At 40.9% G+C, this 21,030-nt stretch overlaps 1 protein-coding gene across 1 annotated transcript in view; it reads left to right on the top strand.

The window, feature by feature from the left end:
* The first annotated feature begins 9,812 nt into the window (after positions 1-9,812).
* Positions 9,813-21,030, top strand: part of dgkq (diacylglycerol kinase theta) — a 36,320-nt gene continuing 25,102 nt past the window's right edge. Inside the window, exons 1-9 of the mRNA XM_084041969.1 lie at positions 9,813-10,657; positions 13,146-13,225; positions 14,637-14,736; positions 15,821-15,906; positions 16,827-16,952; positions 18,424-18,577; positions 19,427-19,501; positions 19,799-19,899; positions 20,540-20,757. Of these exons, the coding sequence (XP_083898095.1) occupies positions 10,375-10,657; positions 13,146-13,225; positions 14,637-14,736; positions 15,821-15,906; positions 16,827-16,952; positions 18,424-18,577; positions 19,427-19,501; positions 19,799-19,899; positions 20,540-20,757 (1,223 nt within the window). The 5' untranslated portion in view covers positions 9,813-10,374. The remainder of the gene's footprint in view (positions 10,658-13,145; positions 13,226-14,636; positions 14,737-15,820; positions 15,907-16,826; positions 16,953-18,423; positions 18,578-19,426; positions 19,502-19,798; positions 19,900-20,539; positions 20,758-21,030) is intronic.

Below are 21,030 nucleotides of genomic sequence, written 5' to 3'. Positions count from 1 at the left end.
GCCCTAGGGGGTCCTCAGAGTTATTACAGGGGGGGCATCCAATCTTTGTGTGACAGGAACTTTTTTTTGGTACATTAACCTTGAACCCTCCCTATTCTGAGAAAACAGCATTTAGTGTTCAGTGTCTGGTGAATAATAGGCATAATGTGGAGATTGGACATGTGACTTTTTGGATACATAATTGTCTAAGCGGCTAGTTCATCCTGTTAATCACATGGGCCAAATATGGGCCTGGGTTTCCTCTCTCTCAGTCTCAGTTATGTCAGGTCTAAACATACAAATTCCTCCAATTGGTGGAAGAAAATAAATACATGAATAGATAGGCTACCGTTGTTTACCTGTTAAACCGTATACCCGTTTATACTGGCAAAGTGTTCCTCTCAACTCTATGGTTCCTCTGCTGCTGCTCTAGCAGTGCACTGCAATTTTTGCTGCGAGCCAAACAGCAGTGGATATAGTAGCTACAGTGACCCCTACTGGTGTACTGTAGACGAGCCTTCAAGCAAGTGATATTCAGAACGAAACATTTACTTGAGTAGCCTAGCCTACACTACTACTGTAGCCTACTTAAGCACACTTTTGAGTAACTACTTTACTTGAGCATTTGTATTTTTGGATAGCCTACATATGACTTTCACTCCATTAGGCTACATTTCAAAGACACATATTGTAGCAGGCCTACTTGGAAGGGAGTAGCTTGAGCTTAATGAAAGTACCCACGTGTTCTTTAACAATTACTGGAAAATCTGATTTAGGCTATTAATTAAAATGTCAAAATTGTAATAATTATTTGCATTCCATTCATGACACGTCCAAACAGTGTCAGCATGCTGCTGATATTGTCATCATTGTAAGTAGGCCTAACACCTGTCACCTTGTTATTTTGTCAATTGGCTGCCATGAAAAAGGTCTATAATGCAATTATTTATGCAAAACCAGAGTAGAAAAGTAATAGTTCAATTTCTTACCTTGTCTTCTGCATGTAAAGTGTCCAATAGGCCTACTTCAGCAACCACTGAACAAAGTTCAGATCAGCAGTTTCCCGACGTCTGAAGCCCAATAACTCAGATATAGGCATATCACTAGCTACTTAATTCATATATTATACCTCATAGTCTACATAGCAGGCATCGTGCCTCTCTCTCCCAAAATAACTCTCACAGTCACAAGCTTAATGTCACTAGAATTTAGTTGATTTTGTCTCCATCCATCCAAGTTTTTCTTTTTTTTTTAAAGAAATTGTTGAAATCAGAGAAAACTTTTAAAATGAAATTCGCCTTCTCTTCTTCCATTATATTTTTTCCTTTCATTTTGGAAGAACTGCGTCAGTCTCTGCACAAAAGAACAAGTTACATGACTGACGCCAGGTTAAGTCGCACAACGCCGTCGCGAACCGAAAATATCAGACCTACAAGGCCACAGTGTGTTTGCGGATACAACCATAGAGGTATGATACAACGCGCTGTGGGCTTGTAGGTCGGATGTTTTTGGCGCGCACTGACTGCTCGAGCGTCACATAATTTGAAAATAACCGCCATAATTAGCCATCTATAAACTGATTGGACAAACCGCATGTGATGTCTCAGATTATAATGCAATGCAAATAAAATAAAACGCAAATAGTATTTATTTATTGAATACTAATTCATTTATTAATTATATCTTTCAGACATTCTGTGCTTCTTTGAAATTATTATTTTTATTATATGTTATATAGGCTATTTAATATTTACCATAAAGCTTTTGCAGCATAATATTCAGTAACCATTCTGGTGGGGATACATTCTTTTTTTTCCTTCTCCAAATGATTAAGCTGTAGCAGCAGTGGTGGGCACATATAGCCTATAATTACTTGAATAGGCTACATTTGTTTTTGAGTATCTGCACTTAAATTGAGTATTTGTATTTTTGGACTATACAAGTGGACATTTTTGGACACTTATGACATTAACTCGACGAATATTGTATACCTTTGACTCCATCCATGCACTTATAGGAAGGGAAAAAGTATGTTATGCATTAACCAAATAAAATACAGTGAAAATAGCAGATCTACAAGTTCACAATTCACAACGATGAGTTGTGATCTTTTAGATGTACTATTATCCACTATTATTTATATTTTTTGAAAACGTATGGAAAATCTTAATTTTTGGGGGACATTTTCCTAAATTTTAATACAGCAATGCATTGTTTTTAAAAAAATAATGTAGATGTACTTTTGCATACTTTTTTCTTGAAACCTTTTCAAGAAAAAGACGGTGAGAAGTTAGGCAAGGCAATGAGACGCAGGCAGGGCTAGAGGCCGCAGCAGATCACTTGAATGCCTGCCAAAGCCGTTGTAAGCTGCCTTGTAGGCCAACATCATCTGTTTCGGCGCATGACACCCTCGTACAACGGTGCATGAATTAGGCATAAGTGGAACAAGCAAGATCAGAAATGACTAGGCTACATTACATTAGGTGAGGGGTACATTGGGAGAAGGATGCTGAAGATGGAGCTGCCAGGCAAGAGGAGAAGAGGAAGGCCAAAGAGGTTTATGGATGCAGTGAGAGTGAACATGCAGGTGGCTGGAGTGATGCATGTTGAGCCCTGGCTTAACGGACGGGCTTTAGGTGCTGAAGCACAGGGCCCCAACCTGGGGGGGGGGGGGGGTGCAGTACGTTAGTCCGACAGCGCATTCGTGGAGAAAGTGAAAGAAGACAGAACTATCGTCGAAAAGCGCAGAAATGTAGAAGCAGTGGCTGCTGATGAAGGAGCGCTAAAACAGTGCTATATAACAGCTAAAACGTCATTTTTTGGTGCCCCCCGCTGACAAAATGGTCCCGGGGGGCACAAAACCAGGTCCAAGCACTGGGCACCACAAAGTCTTAAGCCGGCCCTGGGCAGACAACATGAAGCAGATGGAAACAGATGATCCGCTGTGGCGCCCCCCGATGGGAATTAGCCCAAAGATGAAGAAGAAGGAACATGGGGTCTAAGCACAGAATGCAAGTTGGATGACTTTACTTTCCCAGTTTGTACAATCCAGCTGATAAGACTTTACTTCATCATCCTACAGAAACTCTCAATCAGTGACACTGATTTCCACAATCTCCCTATACACATAAGTGCACGCACGCTGTGCCATTAATATGTGTAGGCCCATGTGTTGCCTATTCAAAGTATACGCCATTGTGAAGATGCTACTTAAAGGCTAGAGGTCAGTATGTTCCTTGTTCATTGAGTATTATTAATACTCCACTAGATTAAAATGAATACAATATGCTTATTCATTATAATGTATAATTAATACTGTATTAATGATTAAACATTCTATCAGACTTAATTACTACCAACAAATTGTTTGTTGAAATACTGCCAACAAATTGTCAGACGCCTCTCCACCTTAAAGAACCACTTTACTCATTTTAACCTATAATTGGTCCGGACTCCCCACTAATACTCCTTATAAGATGGCACCCTTTCTGTCTGCTCAATCTCAAAGGAGGGGCTATAGACAGTTCAGAAACCTGCCAATCAGTGACATCATCAGTAGGCACTAGGCAGCTTGTTCATGTCAAATAAACAAACAAATATATAAATATATATGGCCTATATTTATTTATTCAATATACACATAATGTATTTAAAGAAACACTATAACGTTATAGGCTATGGCAAATAATACAATTGGAACATAAACATCTTTAAGTTACTATGTTGCTTGAAATAAATGCCTTGCTCAAGCAGTTTTGTATAGGCTACCAGCAACCCTCAAGCTGAATTTGAGTGTATGCAGTAAAATTCGGGGGTGATACATAGAATCATACTCTGAAAGTGTAACAAATTACGCTTTCAGAGTTAACACTCCTGATTTGTCTGTGTGCTAGATATGCTCTATCTCATGCAGGAGTCATCACCATGCAGGCTTGTGATGGTCATTTTCGTCAGACTGATATGATATGATATGATATGATAGATAGATAGATAGATAGATAGATAGATAGTTAGATAGTTAGATAGATAGATAGATAGATAGATAGATAGATAGATAGATAGATAGATAGATAGATAGATAGATAGATAGTGTTAATCTTGCTGTTGTTTAAGAACAATATCAAGTATTCTGTTATAATAGAATTACAAAAATACTGAAAGTAAACCGAAATGGCACCAGTAATAAATACTATGGAACAAATTTAAACTATTTAAAGACTTGTTTTCATTGTTCTAGGCTGACATCTAGTGTCAATGTAACATAATTACACTAACATGTACCCAAATGACTCATTTGACAGCAGCAAATGTCAACAAATTGTAACTGCTCTAGAAATAAAAACAATATTGACATTTGTTTGGCTTCGTGGCTTCCCTACTATTTCCTCCTCCAATTCTCTCCTGCTCTTCCTTCTCCTCCATGATTCCTTCTCCTCCTCTCCGTTCCTCTCCATGATAGAATATGCTGCAGGCAGTCACTAGATGTCAGCTCCGTTCCGTGAGCAAAAATTGGACTTCCGGTTTTCGAGCTAGCAGAAATAAGGTTTCCGGCTGCCTTCAAAATAAGATCATACATTTTTTATGTTTTTTAAAAGACACAAATCTATTTTAAAAATACATTTATGATGTATGCCTTTTAAATGGCTCATACTAAAACACTTTTAAGTGGCAAGTTTAAAAAAAAAAGACACAATTGTATTTAAAAAATACATTTATGATGTACAGTATGTCTTTTTAAATGGCTTATACTAGATCACTTCTAAGTGCCAGGTTGTTCCAGTTTGAAATTGGCTATTGACCCCCATTAAATGTGCACTTAGCACTGTTTTGCACTTTAACTGGATATTGATTTGTGTGTGTTACGTATATGTATTGTTTTTGTATTGTTTGTCCATTGTTGTAATAATGCTGACTCTAGGCCAGGTCACTCTTGGAAAATGATGATGATATAATATTGTTTATTGCAGAAACAAATAAACAATGATAAAAGAGACCACAAAATATGCTTCAAATAATAATAGTAGATAGTGCAGGTGAGATAAGAAAATAAGGATTTGGGGTTTATAAAGTTGATCTCACCTATTTAAAAACTAAAATACAATACAAATACAAATGTAAATATAGCTGCAAGCAGCGATAATACGGGGCCAGTGAATAGAGAGAGAGAGAGACATGGAAACGGAATAGATTGAAGAGAGAGAGAGTGACATGGAAACAATAGATTGATGAGAGAGAGAGATGGAAACATAATGGTTTGATTGGACATCTCAACCTACTGCCATTAACAGGATTCGAACTCTCAACCTTCAGACTAATAGGCTGCAACACTACCTATAGTGCTATAGCTTTGTCCTGGCTGATATTGTCTGTTGAAGATCATAAACTCTTGCCTTCTTTCATGAACCAAGCCCCAGTTTCACTAACACTAAGATCACTCGTTCACAAGCCATTTACCAATGAAGAAATTGTACATCTCCTCAGAACCAAAACTAATGAAAGTAGCCGATCTACAAGCTCACAAACCATGAAAAGTTGTGAGATTGTAGATCAGCTATTTTCAGAATGAAGTATGTCATACGTAAAAAACGTACTCTCAAATAAGCATTTCAGGTTATCTTTACCATTTGCACATGTATTCATTGATACAGTCATGTTGTTTGCAATTCAACTTAAATTAAGTCTACATCAAGTGATGCTTGAACTGGCGACCTTGAGATTGTGAGGCATTCATTTAAGGGAGACGCCATTGGCCCAACAGACAAGTAACTGTGAAAAAGGAGATCACACAGATGATACAGTTTCACGCAAATAGCTGAAAAATCCTGGGTTTAAGTGTTTTTCAAACTGCTCAAAATTGCGGACAATCTAAGGGCGGAGCTTAATGGTCAAATCGATACGTGTGTTCCTCATGAGTCAAGGCACAAGTGTAAGCAAGTTTCACGACTTTCGGCCAAACGAGGCATGACTTATGCCTGTTTAAAGTCTGCATTTTCAAAAAATTGCTATAGCGCCCCCTTTTGGCCAATTGGAGTAAGATTGGTTTCAGTGATATTTGGAATGACCCTGTACATTTCTGCAAAGTTTCAAAGAAATGTGAGTCTGCATGTATGTTTTAGGCACAGATGAATAATTTTCATAAAACTGTAATAGTTAAAATCTGTCTCCTCCTGGGATTTTTGAGCAATCTGCACGAAACGTTTAGCACTTGAACCTTGGACCACTGCCTACAAAAATTTCCAACGGATTTTCCATAAGTGAAAAAATGCAGAAGTTAGGAGCCAATGACTGTTTTTCATATAATTCAAAATGGTGGGAGATCTAAAGGTCAGAGGTCAAAAGTCAGAGGGTGAAAGTTGTTCAGCATGAGGAGACGCATATGTGTATCCAAGTTTCATGGCTGTAGGTCAAACAGGGCATGAGTTGTACCTGGTCAAAGTTGGCATTTTCAATTGAGTGCTATAGCGCCACCTTTGGACGAAAGATTGTGAGAATTATTTTTTGATCGTTTTTCATGACCATCTACCATATGGCCGAGTTTCGTAAAAAGCGACAGCGCGGTTCAGCCAGAACTGCGAAAAGTGGCAGAAGAAGAAGAAGAAGAAGAAGAAGAAGAAGTGACAGAATACTGCCAATAACAATACGTGTACAGAGCAGAGCTCTGTCCCCGTAATAAAAATCAATACAAATCATTAAAAATGTATATTATTTAACAACATATATACAACATGGAAACACAGCATAAAAAAAGATAGAGGACAGAAATATTAGTAGATGTGTAGTGGTGTTGGTGCCAGCACTTTTGACATAGGCACACGTTCAGGGAGACCCCCTCTACAACGCCACACTCTCCGCTAAGCCAGACAGGTGTATTTGGAAAAGTGGCGGGCCGTCCAGTGAGGTCAGGGGTCAGAAAAGGGCCTTTTTCAGTGCATAGACTTCACAAATTGGGCACTGGACACGAGACAGCTATTTGCCAGGGCACGTGTGACATACGTACGCGTTCAGGGAGACCCCCTCTACAACTCCACACTCTCCGCTAAGCCAGACAGGTGTATTTGGAAAAGTGGCGGGCCGTCCAGTGAGGTCAGGGGTCAGAAAAGGGCTTTTTTCAGTGCATGGACTTCACAAATTGGGCACTGGACACGAGACAGCTATTTGCCGGGGCACATGTGACATACGCACACGTTCAGGGAGACCCCCTCTACAACGCCATACTCTCCGCTAAGCGGGAGAGGTGTATTTTGAAAAGTGGCGGGCCGTCCAGTGAGGTCAGGGGTCAGAAAAGTGCCATTTTCAGACCCCCTCTAAAACATTTTTGAAATAGTGAAAATAGACGATTTGCATGCAGATATACGTCAGAATCACTTGTCAGTGCACATTGTGCAAATAAGTGTCAATTGGTCACCTGGTAGTACCAGGTGACACTTTGCCGACTGGGACTGTACGTGTGGGACTGGGACTATTTTAAAATAGTTAAAATAGGCGATATACAAGCTCACAATGCAATGTACAATTTAGGCATTTAGGCATTTAGCAGACGCTCTTAATCCAGAGCGATTTACAGTAAGCAAGGTAATACATCAAATGCATAGAAATAGTAATCTAGGATCATATGTAAACCAAGAATCATCAGTCTAACAGCTTCCTATCCCCCCAAAAAAATCCATAATCTCTACATTGAAACTATTCAAACTATAGGATGCCAGGTCAACAATGGCCTGGCATCTGTCTACATAACATGGTATCTAATTACATTTTAGCCTTTGCATAAGCCTGCAAGCCTGCAATGCGTTGCTGTCTTCTATTTTTGCACATTTTGGCACTGCTGCTACAGATTATCATACATGTTTTAAGAGGTTTATCATACATACCATTCCATCTGTAGATTTAGTCGACTAAAATCGTATTATATTTAGTCGACTAAAACTACACTAAAACAAACATTTCAGGTGAATAAAATATGACTAAAACTAAATTAAATGTTATTCAAAAGACTATGACTAAAACTAAACAAAGATTTGCTGTCAAAATGAACACTGCGTCACAGTGACATGACAACAACAGGTAACCTCAGTCTGTGATATTAATCTAAATTTTTTTGTGTTAAATTGTGACTGTAGCCTGAATGATCAGCGGTCAATTGTAAGCAAGAACAGATTGTTATAATTGTAAGTAAGTAATAGTAAGTGCCACGGCAAATAGCTGTCTCATGTCCAGCGTCCAATTTGTGGAGTCTATGCACTGAAAATGGCTGTTTTCTGACCCCTGACCTCACTGGACGGCCCGCCGCTTTTCCAAATACACCTGTGCCGCTTAGCGGAGAGTGTGGCGTTGTAGAGGGGGTCTCCCCGAACGCGTGTGTATGTCACAAGTGCTGGCATCGGCAGCCGTCTCCGGTCCAGTGTCCACTATTGTCTGAAAATGGCAGAAAAGGGCACTTTTCTGACCTCTGACCTCACTGGACGGTCCGCCACACTTTTTTTTACACCTCTCCCGCTTAGCGGAGAGTGTGGCAGTGTAGAGGGGGTCTCCCCGAACGCGTGTGTATGTCACAAGTGCTGGCACCGGCAGCCGTCTCCGGTCCAGTGTCCACTATTGTCTGAAAATGGCAGAAAAGGGCACTTTTCTGACCTCTGACCTCACTGGACGGCCCGCCACACTTTTTTTTACACCTCTCCCGCTTAGCGGAGAGTGTGGCGTTGTAGAGGGGGTCTCCCTGAACGTGTGTGTATGTCACAAGTGCTGGCATCGGCAGCCGTCTCCGGTCCAGTGTCCAATTTGTATAGGCTATGCAGTCCTTTGAACAGCATTTATCCATTTAGATAATGTTTTAATGTTTTTGTTACACAGAAACATAATATGTGTTATATAGCTTCGTTTAAATGCTTAATTTATAGTTTTAATGTGCAAATGAACCGTTTTTCAATGATTTTCAATGGTTTCTTTTTACTCTAGAGGGTACTCTTATTCTGAAGAGATCGTCAACCGGAAGTCTTATTTCTGCTCCGTTATTTCTGCTCACGGAACACAGCTCATGTCAGCGTGTGACAAATAGGCTACATATTAATTTGTGGGGGTCCTTGACATGAAAATGTTTGAGAGCCACTGGTTTAAACAAGTTAAAACAACATTTGGAAGCAAGCCCAAATAAGCAACTACACTTTAGAAACAAGCCCAAAAAAAAAAAACACTTCAACAACTTCCAATATTTACAAGAAACTTTACAGAAAAACAAGCTCAAAAGTCGCTTATAATAAGCAGACATGGCAACGCTGCTCGAGGTTCAGCAATGTGAAAGCATGAGAACGAAGCTGTGCTGTCCATGTTGTTGCTGAGCCTTCATTTCCAGTTTTCTTTGAACTAATTAATATAAAAAAATATTATTCTACAAAGGCTTAATAAAAAGCCTTTGTAGAATAACAATAAAAGCATAGAGTTGCTGTAAAAGCATTATTGTAAAATGCCATGCTGTATTCTTCACAAAATAACGGAATTACATCGACCGCCCCGCCCCCGTCTATTGCTTCAATGGACAGGTGGCGCCATCTTGGGAGGTTTTCAGTTATTACTTTCAATGGTGCGACTTAACGTAAAATGAGATATAGCTACACCTACAGTACACTGGAATGGAACTGAGGTCTATTATTACTTGACATGTCTTTTTTCTGTTAACATTACGCAAATTGCCCACATTTTTCGGCTAATGACTTTGTAGGTATAATAATGATGACTGACTAGACAGGGGCCTGGCTGCATCCCTGATTCAAGTGTGTTATTACTTCAAGGGAGGAAGGAAACAAGGAAAGGAGAAAGGAAGTGTGATAAATCTGGTTTGGGAAATGTATGAGCGGAAGTAGGTGGACTTGGGACGTGGTGTGAAAGCATGAGAACGAAGCTAGCGCTGCGAAGCGAGGGCAAAATGAAAACAAATTCAACTATAAGGACTTGTTGATCTGGGTGGATTAACATTAAAAACACTCCCTGTGTCGCCAAAGCCTGCAGTCAGTGGATGACAGCGGTGGCTGTCGGGAAGATTTCGACCATTTTTGATCAACGTCAATGTTTTTTTTTTGGAGGGGGGACGTGCACGACTGATGTGATTTTTGAACGTTGTCTGCTGAGCTTTAACCAGCCGACCTGACTAATCCCTGCTTTCACTTTACAGCTAATTAGCTTCCACGGCGGTGGTGAAGTGAACAACAACAACATCACTGCCACCCTGTTTCTGGTGGTAGGATGACGACTAGACCTGACCACGTAGCACACGGGGTTGCTGCTGTGCCTTTCTGCCGCCTGGGAAAGAAGATCTGCAGGAAGCTCTGCTTGTTTTACGACCCGGAACGGAGCGAAGCAGACTCTCGCTGTTTACTCGTCCGCTCTCGGTAGTAGAAGTTAATGTCTGGACTGGAGGTGGTGGTGGAGGGAGGCGACATCATGGCAGAATGCAGCCGTGCCAAGCATGGGAATCCCGGCGGCGCTGGCGTCACGGATCAGAGCCCCGGTGCCAGCCCCGTTTCGGGCAAGAAAAGGGCACAACACCAGTCGTCCCCAGGCTGTCGCCCCAAGTACCAGGTCAGCGCCCCCGGCCACTGCTTCAAGAAAGTGACGCTGACCAAGCCCACCTTCTGTCACAACTGCAGCGATTTCATCTGGGGGCTCATCGGGTTCTTGTGTGAAGGTACGACTCTAAAACACAGTGTCTAGTCTTATTCTCTCCCCCACAGCCATGCATGTATAGACGTTTTATTGTGCCAACATTTCCTTCATTTAGCCTACGGCTGCACGGTCGTTGTCGTTTGACCTTTTTGACACATGATGATGATAGTTTGAAGTCCATGGCTCTGATAAGATGACAATGACATGGTCCTACTTGTAGACGAGAGAGCAATGCTGTAAAGTAGTGGTTCTCAACCAGTGGTCCGGGGACCACCAGTGGTCCTTGAAGGGGTTCCAGGTGGTCCCCAGCTAAATGATAGAGAGTTGGTAACCAAATGGACCCTTATAGATCATTAACTCTTGAGAGTGTAAAATTAAACCAAATGGACCCTTACATGTCATTTTATGCTCTCAAGAGTAAAATTATTGTTAAATATTTGCCTAACTTAATTCATGAATTGTTATTTTGATCAACGTTTGCCTGTTATCTCTCCTATGCTACCAACATATACAACATGGAATTGTGGACAAAATCGTATCCAACGATAACAAAATATTCTTGGGTCTGAGAGTCTAAATCTCATCAAATGATGGTCCATGTCTCAAATGCCAAATAAATAATGGACCTTGATATGAAAAGCGTTGAAAACCACTGCTGTAAAGGTTCATTGTCCTTTCTAGTGATGCTTGGCTACACCCAGCAGCACAATAACCGAGGGGAGGCTACCCTTCCCTTCCACTGTTCTTCAGCTGCCACACAAGCTACTATGAATTAATTTGGACAGAATCAACAGGCAGACCACCTCTCAACTTATGTAAAGCCTGCCATGCTGAGCAAACACATCCACACTCACACACACATGTATAAATACAGTACATACACAAAAACACATGCACACGTCGCTTACCAAAGATTATGGTGTGCCAAATTGTTACTGGGCAGAGTGGTGGTCTTTGGGGGTTTGGTGGGGGGTGTGTGAAGGTTCTGTTGCACAATCAGCTGCAGTGAAGTCGTGATGTACTTTATCCAGTTGGCATGGCAACAGGAGATTGGCGGGGATGTTGGGTGAAGAAGCAGTAGGCAGAAATATACAAACAAACAACAACAAATACATTAAAGCCTGCAATATTGCATGAGTGTAGCCCTAAATGAAAGGGATAAGCCGCCTTATACGATTGTTATTTAAGCCATGTGACGGCTTAATGTAAACTCATCATGATGTCATCAAACTGTATGACATTGTACTCAATAGTAGTAAATAGCACTCATAATCCTAGCAGTGTTCGTGCCATGCTCTCAATCAAACTGGTAATAACCTAATAACAGATTTACAAGCTACAGTTACTTACAACAGTTACGAGATATATTGCTAGTAGGGCTGGGCAATATATCAATATTATATCGATATTGTGATAATAGATATAATTTGGTCAGTGACATCGTGGTTAGAGTGTCCACCCTGAGACTGGGAGATCGGGGTCGGGAGTCATACCAAAGACTATGAAATGGTACCCGATGCCTCCCTGCTTGGCACTCAGTATCAAGGGTTAGATTGGTGGTAAGTCCCTGCGACATACTAGCATCATGTACGGGGGGGGGGGGGGTATACTTGTACACCAAGCTGCCTCATGCCAAGGAAGATAGGACATAGGCTCCTGAGTCCTGACCTACAGTATGGGACACATGGCTCGGAAACCGCTGGTTCCCAAGGCTGCTTACTTACTTACGACACTTTGGCTAAGCCATATTAAGTATTTTCCTGGTTTTAAGATCTGCAGTGCACATAGTGATGTATGTTTAGACTGATCTGAACTAACAACTGTTCTACAGTCATTTTTTATTATTTTCCTTATTATATAGGCTTTACCGAGGATTATTTATCAAAAGAACCAGTACAAAGACTTTAGGGCGTTCCTCCATATGGAATGGTATAAGGATTGGTTTTCAAAGCAGTGGGTTGTAGGTTTGTTTACCGCTGGTTTTCTCACACGTCCAAGGAATTTAGATTTCCCCAGACGCATCAGTAGAGATCTCTGAACGTCTGGCTACAAGAAACTACTCTGAAGTGTAATGCAGCATGAGGGAAGAAAACACATACACATTTAAAGACCTTTTAACCAAATATTGCATAATTTAACATACATGAATAAGTGCCATTTACATTTGAGACATTTTCTCAATTAAGTGCTTTTTGTCCACATATTATTCACTCGTTTAATATCCACTCTTGTCAGGTTAAAAAATTATGCAGCAAGCTCGCTAGCTGACATTTGTATTTTATTGAATTTGTTGTATTGAAAATACTGTATACTGTATGGCATATGAAATATTTTTCTAACGTCTATGTTAGTTTCCAGGTGTAACTGATTTGATGAATGTGGGATAAACTCTAACCATAATAACCAATATCAGACAAAAATCTGAAACTTTCTGAGTAGTAGAGTACCCCCATGGAATAAAAACACCGCTAATCACAAAATGCCTTTTCTTGCCTTCCCTCTGTTCTCAGTGTGTAACTTCATGTGCCATGAGAAGTGCCTGAAGACTGTGAGGACAGTGTGTTCATGTATGACCCCTACACTGGTGCGGGTGAGTTACCATGCAGTAGCCTAGTGATTCTCAACTCTGTTCGTAGTCCATCCCAACCCAGAACCTAAACCTATACTTTGTTCGCACCGGTGTAGCACTTTCACACGACGAAAATAGCCGATCAGCATAGCGCTGTGACACGTTGTGAGCTTGTAGTTTTTGATGTGCGACACAGTGTGCAATAAAGTATATCAACCTCTTAATACACCATGGGAGCATGATCCAGTTTACAGACTCTATATTTCTATATGGAATCAGACTCTCATATACTCACTTCCTTCTTTAACATCACTCTGACATTTGAAAACCGACATGAGCATGAACTGTTTAACACCTGTAACAACACAGGAAATGTCTTGAACATCAATGGCAATGTCCTGGCTATTGTTGTAGTCTTGTCGTGTTTTTGCGACATAATCTTACCCTATTGTTGTGTCATGTTCTTGTGACATATTGTCTGTTTTTTGTGTCATAATTGTTGCATCATATTGTTGTTTCTTACAACAAACATGAATGTGTCATGTTGAACCAAATCGCCATTTGGTTACTTATTGTTTATGTATTAAAACAATCCAGGAAGTCTTGCTTGATATAATATCAAGCTACCTGGATTCTATTTTTTATGGCGTAGCTCCTCGGAGGCGAACCGTCTATAAGAGTGTCTGTCTGTGCATGTGCGTCTGCATACGTGTCCGGGGCTAATCTTTCAAACCGCTGGACCAATCAGTGCAAAATGTCTTGTGCACACTGCTGGTGCACAAGCAGAAAAATGGCTTTTCACATATTGTTTTAGATTTATCTAGATATTTATCTTAAAAAAAAGAAAAATAATTGTATACTGGAAGCGAAATGCAGTCCGATCAGGCTGAAACCTTGCCCAAATATGGAGATCACTGACATATTACTGACGTCATAGATTGCTGATGTCATAGATGACTGACTTCATAAACTGGCCATCAAGCCCCCACGACCGGGAGGGCCGGTTGAAGTAGAAGTCGACAAGTGGCCCCTTGGTATATTGTGCGTCTGGGCCCACAAGTTCATGGCTTGACCAATGGGCTCGACTCACGGGCTCGCTCGTGAAGGTAGTTTGTGATGTAGGACACATAAAGACACTAATGCACATTCTCTATGGGCTGTTGGACTCTTGTTTTTCACTTTTTATTTCAAAGAAAAAACAGAACTGTTAATAAGTTAATAAAACGGGGTTGTGCAAAAAAAAAAAATCATTTCTCACTCTTGATAAAAAAAACTATTGTAAAGTCTAGGCCAGAAGCAGAGGAATTGTGACATTTATTGTAACTATTATGCAAGCAAATTATATTTACCATGGTAACGGTAACGATGACCCTGTATTACATTGTAGTTCCATATAGGTATATGTGTCATGTTATGTAATTATTCCTTGCAGGTACCGGTGGCTCACTGTTTTGGCCCAGCTGGAATGAAGAAGCGGTTCTGCTGTGTATGCAGAAAACCGACTGAGGGAAACACAGCCCTGCGCTGTGAAGGTCAGCCCTCCAGAATACTCCCAGGAATTGTAATGTGCATCCAGTTATGAACAACATGCCCTTGAGCTGCAGAAAATTATAAACCCCAGAGACAAGCTACCTCTAATGACTATTTTTGAGAGCCATTGCACAAGATGACGATGTGCATTTTAACTTCGGAGTAAGGGCCAGTTCAGCAGACAAACAGAGTGGGGAGCGAGCAGTGACGTACAAAGGTGTGAAACTGCTGAAATCAAAACGGCAGCCTCTGCCTTGGTGCTGTGTACTTACACAGTTAAGTAAACAGAGCAAGTCTACTCTACTCGCTCCAGGGCTGTGTGTACACGTGTTTAAATGCCCATGGGGCAAACATTCTGCTAAGAGACAGAAGGAGTCTTAAGTGTAGAGGTCATTTTCAAACTGCAGTCCATTATGTCTCCTCTGGGTAATTAGGTTTGATGAAAGGCATGGACCATGATCACTAATGCACTCTCAAAATAAAAAATGAACCTTATTTTAACAACTCTCATACTGTATGTTGATTGCTGTATCATCCCAGATTAAACAGAAACATACACACATTAAAACCAACACTTAAAGCTGCACTCTTCTACCTCGGATTTGAACCCGATTTCCTGCACAAGTGCTGACATTTTTACCATTGAGCTAATAGAGCCTGCCTGCTTGCTCAGGGGATAAATTGAATCTTGTCAAAAGATTCAGGTCAAAATTTGTGTCAGATCCTGGTGAGACCTGACCTTTGACACAATCTAAATGTCTCAATTAAAGAGCAGGGAGACAAAATACAACCACTCCAATTGTATAAGTTATATTGTATTAACATACTCTACCATACAGATTGGACAAAATTACATTTCATTCATTTGAAAAAGTTACACAGTGCCACTTTAAGGCTTTCTTTTAATAAAAAAATTGTTGCTGCAGCTTTGAGAACCTGTTAGTTTTGTCTGCCAAAAGACACATCTTACAAGTATAAAACAGTCTCCAATTTAGTAAATTTACCTGTGTGATGCTATTGATCGTCACTCTCAGCATGTATTTATTGAAGTTGTACCTATGTGGGAACTGTGTTTGTTCGTTTCAGTGTGTGAGCTGCATGTCCACACTGATTGTGCCATATTCAGCTGTGGCGACTGTCGCAACTGCCATGTCGACGGTACCCAGGACTCTGTAAGTGCCAACTGCCTTTAAAGAATGACTTCAGTAGAGAATCAACTGGCCTGTTTGTAATTTACAGCAACAACTACAAATTCTGACTTTTTTTCCAATAAGTTAACAAGTGCCGGATAAAACATATTGACGAGTAGGGCTCAGTTGAGTGCTCACACTCAATACCTGCCACAACAAATGGTCTTTAATCAAAGACGCCCACCTAGTCTCGCTGTCAGACTGTGCAAGAGAGTGAGCGTTCTGCTCAATGGTGGAAGGGAAAACGGGAATTGTGCCCCAGTGCCGTGGGTTTAACTCCACGTGAAAGCAGAACCAGCGATCAACATAAATGAAGTGGTTTATATGTGCCTGTGTGCCTGTCTTATCAAGCACCCCCCACCTCCAAAAATAAATAAATAAATGATAATAATTTTATCAAACATAGATGGAGCAACATGATGCATTATTGTCCACATTGACTGTTTATACATGTTGCACCTGGTCTCCTGGGCTGTGTATTTTGGGACCTCCTTTGTAGCTCTCTAAAAATCTTTACAAATGAAACATTGTGGTGAATATGTAATCCAACCAGCTTCAAATTCATGGTCAGAAGGGTGACTATGTTTTTGCAGAGATTGTTGCTAAAGACACTGAATCCCTAGTTGCTTCAGGAGAGCCTATCTTCACTTTGATCCCTCTGGTGACATGTGCAATATGCATGTGTAGTTTGTGTATCTCTATGGGGAGAAACAAAGCGATAATTATACTGTGTACAATATGGTAACCAAGTATTTCTTCTTTTTTCATTAAACATTTTAGATGAACACATAATTGTTACCACTTCTGTATCCCTAAATTCCACTACTTTAGTGTCCTGTGATAGAGAGCAGAATCACAGAATGAAGAGATCTCTCACAGGGATCTTTTTCCTTTCTCCCCAGGATACGTTTCACCACCACTGGCGGGAGGGCAACATTCCGTCAGCTGCGCGGTGCGAAGTGTGCCGCCGCTCCTGCAGCTCGTCAGACGCGCTGGCAGGGATGAGGTGTGAGTGGTGCGGCATTACGGTAAGAACCAATTAAAACCATCACCAGGAGACGTTACTTCATTCTTTGATAGGTATTTTTTATGGCATGACACATAGGGGGTGAGGCATCTAGAAGAGGGTCTGTGAGTGTGTCTGTCTGTGCCAGCGGTTAATCTTGCAAACCACTTACTGGACCGATTGGCACCAGCTTTCTTTTGCACGCTGCCAGTAGTTAAAGGAAGTTAATTATTTTCACATAATGTTACCAATCATCTCCAATTTGGAGAGAGAACTCGAAAGGCTACAGCATAAACGTGAAATTGGAAGTGATGACACAAAGAAATAAGCAGACGTAATTTAATCTGGAACACTGTCAAATTGAAGCTGATAAATGGGTACTCTCTCCTGATTGGATGAAATTGGCAGCCCACATGAAAATATATTTTCTGTTTATTAAAGACATGGGGGGGGGGGATGTTACTAAACAAACACTCTATAGCAATGATTACTCAGAATATAGAGATTTTACCTTTTTTTTGCTTTAACCAAAAAATATCACTTGCACTTTTTATGGAAGTCAATGCTCTGATCGCACTGAGACATTACTAACATTTTTTGTCATACATCAGTACTACGTCATAGATACTTCATAGATAACTGACGACAACATGAAGATCGAAATCCACATCGGAGCCATCCTGTTCCCATGTAGATCTCGAGATCCACATGATTAGATTTTTTAACTGCTCAATCACATTTGACTGCTGGTGCTTGTCCTGCAAATCATTGACTTTGAAGGAATAATAACTCAAACTACTAATTTGAGACCTTGAAAACATAAAAATAGATTCCGAATCATGTTCCCATGGATATGTATTATGTTACCACCAAAACTGACGTTTCAAGCTTCTAGATCTTCCTCAGATAAGACGCTTGAAATGTCACCTTTGGTGGTAATGTAATAAATATCCATAGGAGCATGATCCAGTGTGCAGATTACATTTTTATGTTTTTCATGTTATCGTTTGGATGTGCGTGCCTTAATTGTTCTTCTTTTTTTAAGGACACCCTGGGCATTCAAATCAACCATTTGCCTATCAAAGTCTTCATTTGACTATAGACACTGGTGGTTTTCAGTCCCACTAATTGTGCTCTACGTCAGTGGTTGTCAACTTGTATTGCACTGGCCATAGACCCGCACGTACAGACCAGGAATGAATACTTTAAAAACACAATATTCTTCTACAATAGTAGTCTTTTAGTTCCCAGCCAGCCCATCGTGAAATAATGCACTAGGTCTACGTCATGGAAGTAGTCAGAGAAAAGCCACACCATTCGCTAAGTAAAACTGTTGTGGGCTCTTGTATTCCCGTATCAACCGCACGTCACTTCAAATCATTTCTCACACTACGTCGCCACAGCCCAGTGGTTTCTCACTTGAAGCTGTCTCAGCTTTTTAAGCCTCTTTTCCCCCAAAGTGCAAATGCAGTTTTCTTGTCCTGTCTTTGTAGACCCATGCTGCCTGCTATGTCACGGTGCCTCCAGAGTGCAGTCTGGGCCGGCTGCGCGGCATGTTCCTACAGCCTGCGTGTGTTCGTCTCTGTTCCAGGAACTTCAGCAAGATGCATTGCTACCGGATTTCTGAGAACAGCCACAACGACATGGGTACAAAGACAGACAGACCCCCATCCTGCACACACACACACACACACAGACACACACACACACACACACACACACACACACACACACACACACACACACACACACACACACACACACACACACACACAAAGATTTACATTTTATACGACAGTTACACATAAACACATTACACACGCAGATCGGATGCAAACGTTTCTTTTGCATCTACCACATTAACGCTGGTACCGTAGTTACAATGAGCAAGCAGAGTTCACACATTTGACCTGCGGTTGGCAGTTATTTTGCAAACGCCCACACAGTGTACACACACACACACACACACACACACACACACACACACACACACACACACACACACACACACACACACACACACACACACACACACACACACACACACACACACACACACACACACACACACACACACACACACACACACACACACACACACACACACAGAGTAGAGTAAGATCTAGACATCATATGCATCCAGTATACACACATACAGGCACACATAAAGGGCACTTGCATGAACACAGACATGATCACATGTCTAAGCTCTAAACCACATCCTCTGTTGCTGTTGATACATTCTGTGTGCCTGCTTATAGTATGTGAGTGGAGAGAAGATCATTTTCGAGTTAATACAATGAGTATTATATGTGGCACTATATTATTATCCAGGAGGAATTATGTCAACCTAAACATGCTTACAGTTTCCATCGTTTGAAGATCCAAAGTCTTTAAGTTCACCAACAAATGTAAATAATTCTTGAAATATTTCAATATTTACAGAATTTTGTCATCCCACGAATGACCGAATTGTCCAAATGTTTATTTGACTAGATAACTCAGATGAGGTAGATATGTCCTGTCCAGCATCTCCCAAAGAGGGCCAGACAGCATCCACTCCAGATTCAGGTTGGTTTGGTTAGCTAATGTTTATCACATTCAAAATGTATACAGATTTCCAATATTTTTTTCTTTTAACTAATTGAACATTTTGGAACTTTTTGAAAATTTGGGGAAATTGTTGTCTACAATGACCTGCCCAAAACAGGGACGGCGGGTCGAAAGTGCTTACACTGGGAGGAAAATCTGTAAACTGTAGCATCTCATTTTGTGTTAAAAGCAAAAATATGTGTGTGTGGCAGTTTATATTGCAACATTGTTCCACAACACGTCTGAAGTGTGTTTGTGTTCTATGCTTAACAACAGGAAAGCAGCAACTCAAGGTGTTTGACGGCGATGATGCAGTCAAGCGCGGTCACTTCCGCTTGGTGTCCATTCCCAGAATAACCAAGAGCGAGGAAGTGGTGGTGAGAGTCCCCCTGTTCCCTCACAAAAGTATAAAATCCAGAGGAATGTATTTCCTCCTGTATTGTTGGAGGGAGAGCAGTGAGCCGCTACTATTAATACTGCTACTAGTCCAGCTACAGTAGAACCAGCTCTACTTGTGTTACTTACTACTACTGCTACTTATATTACTATTAAAATTGTTGATTTTGGGGTGATGTCTCCCCAGATATTCTAGATGCACAACCCAATATATTGCCAAAGAACAAAGGCGAGCCGAGTGCTTCTTAGAGTTCACTGTTCAATATATTGCCATTTGTCCTTGGTGAAAAATGTATGGGTTGATTACAAATTTAAACATTGACCTTAGACTCACTAGAGACCTTAAGTCTAAAAGAGCGGTTTTGATCTCATAGTTTGGGCAGTATGTGAATACAAGATACGTAGCTAGCTAGAACCACCCAACCCTCACTACCGCTGTAGGGCTGCAACTATTGATTCTTTTCTTTGTTATTATTGTATTGATTAGTTCTTCGATTAAGAGAAGCACGTTAAAGAATTGTTTTATACATCAACGAATCAATGCAAAAAACTTGAATTGTACAAGATTATTTTATTGAAATGGGTTCTTTTTTTTATAATCGATTCTCTGCTGTTCTCTAGGAGGCAGCACTGAGGGCTTTCTACCTCCCTGATGAGCCCCAGGGTTACGAGCTCCAGGAGTGCGACAGCCAGCAGCCCCTCCACAGCGAGGACATCCTCAACCGCAATGGAAGCCCAGATAACAGGGGCATATTTAAGGACTGTGTTCCAGAGGCCTGGATTCTCAAGGCCAAACCCCAAGACACAGAGGTTCTCAAGATCTATGCTGACTGGTTGAAGTGAGTGCTGCTGGGAAATACCATTGATCCTTGATCCTTAGAACTGTTCAACAGTTGTGCTAATTCTGTTAAGCTAGTTAAGACATGTTCTTATTGCATAGAAGTACCAATTTCCAATTCTAAAGTTGGACCGGAAAAGTTGAATAAGAATAGTTAGACTTTTTATGCCAGAGCATTAACCAGTGGAAAGTGAAAAAAATAGAAATGCAATGCGTCACATCGCAATGTGTCTAGACCAGCTGTAAAGTTGCCCGAACGGCCAAGGCTCCAAAA

This window comes from Gymnoscopelus microlampas, assembly GCF_963454915.1.
Source record: "Gymnoscopelus microlampas genome assembly, chromosome: 18".
Lineage (NCBI taxonomy): Eukaryota > Metazoa > Chordata > Actinopteri > Myctophiformes > Myctophidae > Gymnoscopelus > Gymnoscopelus microlampas.
Note: the sequence above shows the minus strand (reverse complement) of the source record. Positions and strands in the feature narration are given on the sequence as shown.